Below are 9,630 nucleotides of genomic sequence, written 5' to 3'. Positions count from 1 at the left end.
GGAAACAGTGAGGGGGCCCCTGGCTTCAGTGCCAGGTTGGGGGGGGAAGAGGAGCTGGGGGGAGAGGCAATGGGGGGAGATGGAGGGGGGGTGGAGGACAGGGGGAAACCAGCAGGATGGGGGGGGCACTTACCTCCTGCTGCTGCTTCCTCCTCTGCCTCCCCCCCCCGCGAGTATCGCGGGTCCCCCCTTGTAATTTCCCTATTACAGAAAGTAAATTTATTGGCCTATAGTTGGAAGGACTGTGTTGTGGTCCCTTCTTATAGATGGGAACGATAATGGCATTGGACCAGGCCGCAGGCATCTGACCCGTTTGATTTATCATTGTAAAAAGGGAGGCCAGGGGGGAGGCCCACCAGTCTGGGTCAGCTTTCAAGATCTCAGGAATAATTCCATCTGGCCCTGGAGCCTTACTTATTTTTAACTGGTCGATTAAAGTTGTAATTTCATCAGGGGCAACAGGAGGCCATTCAGGGAGGTCAGCCAAATGTGAATTTGGGAACTCACCAAGGCAGGGGAATTCCTCTTGAAATATAGAAGAGAAATATTGAAACCAAGTTCCAGGAGTATACATTGAAGGGGTGATCAGCAGCTGAAGCCAATGAAGAGGATCCCAAAATAACTTAAGAGGCTTTTGGTTGCCTTACTTTTATCTTGAGTACCAGTGAACAGACAAGTCACCCCCTTTTAGTTTGCAGCAAGAATAATATGAATTACGGACAAACGACACATGCCAGGTTTTTCCAAGGAAAAAAGATACAGTGACAAACCATTGTGGATTAGCTACATGTAACTGGGAATCATATGCAGCTCAGCCCCTACAATCAAAAGGATGGAACAGATCACAGCAGGGGTCCCAAAATATGGTGCCCACAGCGCCATGATGCCCGCTGACACATTTCCTGGTGCCCACCAAGTGTTTTTTTAAAAGTGGGCAGGGTCAGGCGGGGGATTTTGCCCAGCATGAGTTCTGATTGGTTGCTAGAGATTTGATCTGCTGTGCAGATGTTTAAATATGTTGCTTTGGCAGCAGCTGCTACCACAGTACAAAACAGGGATGCCAGACCCCCCCCCAGTAGAGTGAGGGTCCCTCACTGCCAGGCCCTACTTCTCTGCTGCTAATCAGCTGGCTGGCAGGGGAGGCACATACCACAAAAAAGGGAGGAACACCTGTTTTAGGGATGTGCCTATGTGACTTCAACGTGACGCAGGCATACTGGGGTGACAAACTGGTTTTGGGGGCAAAAACTCTATGGTAGAAGCTAATTCTACCATAGAGTTTTTGCCCAATAACCAGAGTGTTGCCCCGAAGACCCCGACATGTATACATCGCTTCTGGGTCATGGGGGCACGTCACTGAAACATTGGATGAAACTCCCTGCTCCTAGAAAGCCCACTCCCCATCCCTTGCCAGCTGCTAGGAGGAACCTGGCAGCCCTAGAACAAGGATCTTCACTGTGTGACTGAAGGCAAGCCGCAGCAGCAATTTTCCTGCTGGCTTCGCCTTCTGCGGGAGCTCTTGTGGCAGCCATTTTGTGGCAGTGCCCACCATGCTGTGTCAGAATCCCAAAAGTGCCTGCAGGCTCAAAAATTTTGGATCACAATGTCAAGCTGTCTGGATATCTCCAACACATGCCCTTTTCACAGTCTCAGGTTTGTAAGCATCTGGCCCACATAACACTCTAACAGCCTCTGTTAATTTGGCCACTTCTTCCTTACAGCCCACTCCAGGCTTCAGCAATGCAGACAGCTTCAGATGATGCTGGCAAGGCTAAAGAATTTACTGATGCAGTACTGTATGGTCCAAACGTTTAATTTAAACTGGACTGCTCCCCTTGCAAAGCAGCTATATGAAGGCTTAGCATCCCAGTGTAATAGCTAGCACTCAGGTCACAGATCTCTGGCATGGTTACCCAGTTAAAAGAATACTGGGTCTGTGCAAAGCCACACATGAAAGGGTTTTTTGCCTTGCCAGCACCATGCTTAAATCCAGGCTGAACCTGGTTACAAAGATTCAAAGATTTTAGCGGGTTCACTTCCTGTGATTAGTTCCACTGTGTTAAAAGTTCCGGTGAAGACATCAGATTAAAAAAAGACTTATCCTTCCCCACTGAAAAGTTGAGATTGCTTTATTTACTTCTACTGGAAGGAAAACGATTCTAAAAAACAAACATCTGACAACCACAGGCTTTAGATACAACCTGGCTCAAGGGGTTGTCAAAGAGGAAGAGAATGGTACTCCCTTCTGTTCTAAGAAATGGCTGATACCAGGAAAGCCTGTGTGCTTATTAAACAAATAAAGCAGAAGGTATACTTGGAAGCAGTGAAGGCAGCCCAAATGCCAAACTGGCAGTGACCCATAAAACCTAAGCTCCCGAACACTGCTTTTTTCAGAATAATCTACTCAGAAGAAAACCTTCTGGCCTCCCTGATTAAAAAAAACCACTAAAACAACTAGTGGATGCTTTTAATAAATTCATTAACTAAAGTATCATAGCTCACCGTGAGCCCCAGAACCTAACCAAAATGTTTTACATTTAATTTCTGCAAAAAAATAAAAACAACCCAGGAGACTCCTAGAGATTTAGTGTGTCCCACTCCCGCAATAGCCAGGTTTAGAGTTCTCCACTCAAGATTATTTGCCCCAAGACTGAAGCTAAAGGGAAGCAGTTCCCACCCCCTCCCCTAACAATGTGGTGCATCTGAGCACCTTCCAGGTTTCCCCCAGGTTTATCTGATCTTTCCCAACTGGCTTCACTGCAATGCTTTGGAAAAGATGGCAGCAGTGCCAGGACAGCTGCTGCGTGTGCAAAAGTTTCCAGATCTCTCATCAACATCAGTGCCATTCATCCTGCTCCAGTCCCCTGCAGCGGCCATGCCACCACAGGCTTCACCAGGAGCAGCTTTTTTAAAAAATTACATTGACATTTATATTTATTTATTTTTGTATTTATACCCCACCCTCCCCAGGAATGGGCTCAGGGCGGCTTACAAGAGAGCAAAATATGCCCATACATAAAAACAGGATAAAAACAGTAAAAACCAATAAATATTACAAATAAAGTGCTCAAATTTAAACAAGATGGTCATTCATTACAGGTAGGTGGTTTTTCATGGAGGTAGGTAGTGTCCAGTAGATGTTAAACTGTCCAGTCCAGGGGTACCAACCCAGGGCTGTATTGTGGCCAGATCTTCCATGGGGCCGTCTCTTTGTTGCCAACACCATTGGTAGTGGTGGTAGTGGCGGCTCCTACATAAAAGCCTGGTGGAAGAGCTCCGTCTTGCAGGCCCTGCAGAACTCTACTAGGTCCCGCAGGGCCCTGATCTCCTCCAGGAGCTCATTCCACCAGGTAGGAGCTGCCACTGAGAAGGACCTGGCCCTTGTCACAGCAAGCCTTGCCTCCCTGGGGCCTGGAATCACCAGGTGATGTTGTGTCCCAGCCCGAAGTGCTCTTAGGGGTCTATGTGGGGATAGTGATATAATGATACTGCTGTGTCAATTAATGGTTTAAAAAATCCTTGAAAAAGAAAAGAACCAGAGCAGGGAAAGTGTGGGGAGGCCTGCATCTGGGACTCCCGCAGCCACTGTTCTATGTTGGTCCCACAGTTCCTATCAGAGGGCATGGGAAAATAGTTCAAAGTAGAACTCCAGTCCACATTTACAAAAAGCTGATAATCAGGGTTTGTGTAAGGAACAGAGGTTGTTTAGGTTTATAAGTTTGGTGGGAGGCAATCTCCTTGCAGCATCATTATAATCAGCTGTGAGATTTTGTTATGATGGAGAATCATCCTTGTAAACCTCCCTAATCCTTTTACAAGTGGAAGGGTTAATTAGGGAGTTAAATTCTTATCAGCTGGCCGCCTTAAGGCAAGGAAGGGTTCTCTCATTAGGCTTCGCAGGGTGGGGCCGGCTACTCTCTGTGTTGAAATGATCCCAATTCTCTTCAGCCTGATAACGGACTTTTCTTAAGAATTGGCCCCATAGAAGTGAGTTATTGTTTTCATTGGTCTTGTCACCTGGCTTTTTACTGTTTGTTTTGTCGTTGCTTGTTATGATGGGAAGTTTCCTGCTTCACGCACATCCCTTCGATTTCAACTGATTTTATTCAATTAAATCTGGTGATCTTTTTAAATCTTGTGTCCAGAATTTATTTTGCTGAGTGACTGCATTATCTACATAAACGAATCCCCGGGGTCTTTTGGCCCAGACAGTTTGCTTTAAGAGACAAATCTTAACAAAAAACAAGAGCCTAATTTTGATCCCTACCTCATTTCCTTCCTTTCCTTTTTCCACTCTTGCAAGATCAGTTGAGAGTCAGGATCCCTGTGAACCTGAAATTAAAACGATGAAGACATGTATCTATATCAGTTCTTGAATTAAAAAATAGTCCTTAACAGGTTGTTCAGACGTCACCTTGGTTCACAATAGGCACGCACATAGTTTGCTTGTTGTATTTGCATGCATGCTCATTCCCACACAGTGGCCTGCTAACTGAAGGCTCCCCAAGCCAGGAAGTTTTCAAACTCCAATTTGCCATGATGTTCAAATGCAGGTACCTGGGCAGACTGGAACTTGTTCCTTCGCTGCAAAACGGAATTTTAAACTAGGTTTTAAATGGCAGTTTAGAGACCCAGTTTACTGGGATGAAACAGACTCTAGCTTTCTAGATGCCACAGCAAATTAGTTTGATCAAAGGCTTCCCAAGCCAGGAAGCCTTCAATGGCGCTTCACACACAAGGGGAAGCAGCACATGAGCAGAAAACCTAGACCACCATGACGTCAAAATGGGGCCCATGTTGGTTCATGCTACATATGTATCACCAGATATATAAACGCAGGTCATTAACAGAAATCTTACTCCTCAGCACAGGTGATTACCATATGCTTAAAAGTATTTTCTGCTTTTGATTCCACCGCTACAGTCTTATAGGAAATTTCAAACACATTTTTTATTTCAGTGCAAGTCTATTTTATTGTCCATCTTGACAGGCTTGATCCACAGTTTTCCAGTAATGAATTTAGATTACAGTTTGTTAGTTCCGATGCCTTGTCTATTGTCTGCTTTTAATTACACTGAACCCATACGCAAGACCAGCCAATTCAAGCCCTAGTGGAATTTGCGAATCCTTATCCAAAGAGGGAAGGAAGAACACTAACCTGCATGTGTTCCAGTAATCCAGTCAGAGTTTGCAGCCAGGTCATGGTCTGAATATACTGCTGTGTGTTCATGATCTTGATCTCTGTTCGTAACTCTGGAATGATGGCACCGGTTCGCCAACCGTGCTTTAAGGTCAAATCCTATTTTGCCAACAAGGATTGCAACATACAAGAGTTACTGTTAAGGCAAATTATAGTGTTCATTCCTGTTCTTTCACCCTAAAGGCCATTTGGGCAATTTATTTACTTAAGAACATAAGAGAAGCCAATGTTGGATCAGGCCAATGGCTCATCCAGTCCAGCACTCTGTCACACAGTGGCCAAAAATACCAGGTGCCATCAGGAGGTCCAACAGTGGGGCCAGGACACTAGAAGCCCTCCCACTGCCCCCCCTGCACCAATTACTTAGGGTAATTAAAGTTGCTCACGAACACCAGCATGCAAACGATGTGAAAAAAATACACAGAGGACCAGGCCCAAGAGTCAGAGGGTGAACAGAACACCTACTGATGATCAGGATTATACTAGAAAACTGTTTTAAGACTAGAAAGGCATGAGAAATTAGGGATGGATTGTGGCGATCAGGAATGGTAAAAATATCCACAGAACCTGCATCCACTCAGTCTCTTTCTGTACACTCAACAGGAAAAGGGTTCCACACAAACACATTCTCTCTAGGAGTTTGATGCACATGAATTCTGTTAAATAGCAATTTTAAATGGCAACAGCTACCGTTATTCTCAGCACTGCTGAGCTGAACACCCCATTTTATAACCCTGAGCCAGATGCACGATACACAAGCGGGGGGGGGGGGGGAGAAGAGTTATTATAGTTTATTTTACAAATGTTCGTGTTGGGTGCTAACAGACGAGTTCATCTGATGAACAGATAAGACAGATTCAACCTGCTGTTCTCCTGCTTCTTCGAGTGGAAATAAACACAGAGCAAAGCTAGGACACCCACTCTAAATATGGTGGAAGTAACTTTTCAACCACATATTATCTGCCATGAGAATACATGCCTTGGGATGTTAAAAAAATCACATGACTTGCATTGTGCTCTAGAATGAATGCTTTCACTTGGCATAGGTGTTCTTCCACTTGCCTTGTGCAACTGCTCTAGTGCAAGGTGTAAGACGGTCCCTTCCATGGGCAGAAGGGCAACTTCGAATCCAACCCCTCTGCCTCCTGTAACGAACTTTACTGCAATATTAGAAAGCAGAGGTGTTTGTATTTAAATGGAAGATCTATCCAAATAATCACTCATGCCATGGGTGGTTATAGATACCAAGACGTTTTGGCTCCCCCACATCTCTGCATCTTTTATAGTCACTATATGCTAGGTGTAAGAAAACAGTGGACACAGGGTGTCTAAATGGGATCCCAATAGAAGGCTTTACTTATTAGAAAGGAAATTAATCAGAACATGTTCCTTTTTAAAAGATTCAGAATGAAAACCAGAGCGGCCCATTTTAAATTAGTCTAAAATACACTTAATTCTCCAGCACTTTCTCTGTGTGCAGCCAAGTTTGTATTAGCTTCAATATGCCGAACAATTTTGTTAATCCACAGTAATAAGAATTCAACAAGGAAACAAAAGTAAAATTGAGTGCACTGGAAAAGTTCTTAGTGCTTCTATGCAAGGTAGCACTGGACAGATTCTCAGATTTCAGGTGCTTCATCGTTCCAGTGAAATGATGAGTGCTTATCTCCAATTTGAGACCTCTGTTGCACTTCTCCAAACTTGATTTTTGTTGTGGAGTGCATTTATATGGTATCTCAGACCAAACAGAGCTAATCTACCGTATCCCCACCAGTCAGTGGGCACAATCCTGGCAGCTGGTGGTGCTGCCGGAAGGGTCACTCTACTCACTCACAGCCATCTAGACTGCAGAACAGATTTCAAATATCAGAACATGCATGTGGAAGTGAAGTGGGGGTGCATGGGGGGGAGACAACTAATTTTTAGATTTACTTACTTCATTTATACCCTACTTTCCTCCCTGATGGGAACCTAAAATGGCTTACATCGTTCTACTTGCCTCCATTTTATTTTCACAACGACCCTGTGAGGCAGGTTAGGCTGAGAGTGACTGGCCTAAGGTCACTCGGTGAGCTTCCATGGCAAGCGTGGGGATCCAAACCTGGGTTTACCAGATCCTAGTCCAACACAACACTGGCTCAGTCATCATATGCTGCTTTAATTAATCGCAGCATGATTCTTTGCATCAGCATAACATCTCCCTTCAAATTTCTATATACATGTCGAACAAGGGCCTCACACCAATTTCAGTTTGAAGCTTGCACAATAGTGCTACTGCTCTGTTCATCATGCTGAACGGCTGAGCAGTGAAGTGAATCATCCACTTTAAAGAACAAAATCCACTTTAAAGAGTAGAATTTCAACAGCAGCAATACAGAGTGCTGAAAAGGCAGGTACAGCAGTCATTGTGAAGATCAGTTGTTTATGATCTGCGGTGGGGTGTGGGGGTGCACACACTAGCTCTATTCAAACCAAGATCTTCCTTTAGCTTTAGTTGAGCAACTAACAGAACAGAGCCTTGCTAGAGGGACTGATTTGTAGCTTTGCTCAAAAGAATCCAGACCAAAGAGTTCTGTAAACAGCTAACCAGTAACAAGAAGACACGATTCACAGCAGAAGTCCATTACACAGCACAAGATATATGAAGTCCTAAGATGAGGATTACTCTTTTTCCACTTAAATACTTATAACAGCAGTCTGTAAATGCCACCTGAACTGCAGTTCTCCTAATTTTAGGCCACCCACATCTAGCCTTTAAACAATGCTTGGTCAAGAGCTTATCCAAGAGTGCATGTCCTACACAAATTTGAAACTACGTGGCAGGTGGACAAAGAGGCTTATATTTCTTTGAAAAGAGAAGTAATCCTTTCAGTGATTCCCACACACGCACAGATGCTTATGGTAGAAACATGGTGTTCTTTTGTCTTCACTGCTTTTAAAAAGTAATTTCATAATCTATCGTTCATTCCTGTAAACGTCACCAGTTCTCACAACACAGCAGGCACAAATGAGCTACTTACTGCTAAATCGCTGTAAATGTGATCACCAAAATACAAGACTTTGGAACCTCTCCATCCAGTCAGTTTCAAAAATTCATATAAGTTACCCTATGAAACCAGAAAAAACAAAGTTATATGCGTCCTGAACAGAGACAGACACAGCCTATGATCAGATGATCAGAGTGTGAGCCGTCATCATGCTAGCTGCGTATACCCTTGAGGGGAAGAACTGCTTTCCTCTCTCACGAAAACCCAACTAGGGTTTTATAAGTCAGGCGACATACTTCCTGGTCTCTCATGACAGCTCTATGACCAGATGGAATATTTGTTTGCTCTTCAAACTGTTCTGCTTCTCTCTTTTTCAAGAAATAATTCTTCAAGTTTAAATCTCATTATGCTTTGGGGATTTGAGCAGATGGTTATCACTGCTGCTGAAATGCCTAAAATGTTTTCAGCAGCATGGTTTTCGTTTTGGTTTTTAGAGAAGCTTTTGTCTCAAGACTTGAGAATAAGATAGGTAAAAAGCTCTGGAAAAGAAATCCTGAAAGTAACAGGATAGAACCACAGGCTCAAATAAGCACAAACCACTGCACAATCACCAGAGTCTTCTGGTTACAGTGATGGGGGGCGGGCGATTGGGAGAGAGGGGAAATTAACCCCAGGACTAGAGCAATAGCTTGGGATGCTGTGACATATCAACCACTCAAATCAATTCATGAGACCAATTTCTAGGATAAACTGTACATTATTGCATACCTTAACGTAAAGCTTAAAGAACTGCTGTACACAAAGCCAGCCACTAGCCCAGTGGTACTCACTCCAGGGTTCACGGAGAGCCACATTCACAATTACTATGAACCAAAAGACCCACATTTACTTCCAGGCATGAGGCCTGCACCTCAGGGAGGTTTGCAACTTACCTGTTCCTCTGGTGGCCGCTGTTTCCAATTGGGAACCACTTACCAACTACATGCCTTATTGGGCTAGGGCCTGGCCTACCTTCCTGAAACAAGGGGCAGGTGCCAAATTGGGGAATTATGCTCAGAAGAGTCACAGGTGGCTCCTGAGCCATTGAGTGAGCATCAGTACACTAGCCCATGTAGCCCAGTACTCTGAATGACAACTCACCAAGATCTCTGGTCTTACTCCAGCCCCTTAACTGGCTGTGCCGGGGACTGAACCTGGGATTTCTATCCACAAAACACATGCTCTGTCACTGAGTTATGAACCATCCAACCATTCCATTGATCATGTTAAGAAAAGGGTTCCTTTTGGGGAGAAACACATAATAAAATGCATCTCCTATCTAATTTAGCACCAGCAGCAAACATCTCAGGCTACACACGGAGAACTGAGGATGAAAGGGTCTTACCCAAGGTTACCCAGTAAATTCATAGATGTTAAAACTTGAACCCAAGTCTTCCAACACCA

At 44.3% G+C, this 9,630-nt stretch overlaps 1 protein-coding gene across 2 annotated transcripts in view; it reads right to left on the bottom strand.

The window, feature by feature from the left end:
- The window catches only part of NT5DC3 (5'-nucleotidase domain containing 3), a 52,268-nt gene that overhangs the window by 7,708 nt on the left and 34,930 nt on the right, over positions 1 to 9,630 (bottom strand). For both annotated transcript variants that reach the window (XM_015422661.1, XM_015422653.1), the window contains exons 11-13: positions 8,221 to 8,307; positions 5,159 to 5,299; positions 4,268 to 4,332 (exon numbers count right to left, since the gene is read on the bottom strand). In XM_015422661.1, the coding sequence (XP_015278147.1) occupies positions 4,268 to 4,332; positions 5,159 to 5,299; positions 8,221 to 8,307 (293 nt within the window). The remainder of the gene's footprint in view (positions 1 to 4,267; positions 4,333 to 5,158; positions 5,300 to 8,220; positions 8,308 to 9,630) is intronic.

Source organism: Gekko japonicus, unplaced genomic scaffold (genome assembly GCF_001447785.1).
Source record: "Gekko japonicus isolate JY-2015 unplaced genomic scaffold, Gekko_japonicus_V1.1 scaffold1164, whole genome shotgun sequence".
NCBI classification, from domain to species: domain Eukaryota; kingdom Metazoa; phylum Chordata; class Lepidosauria; order Squamata; family Gekkonidae; genus Gekko; species Gekko japonicus.
Note: the sequence above shows the minus strand (reverse complement) of the source record. Positions and strands in the feature narration are given on the sequence as shown.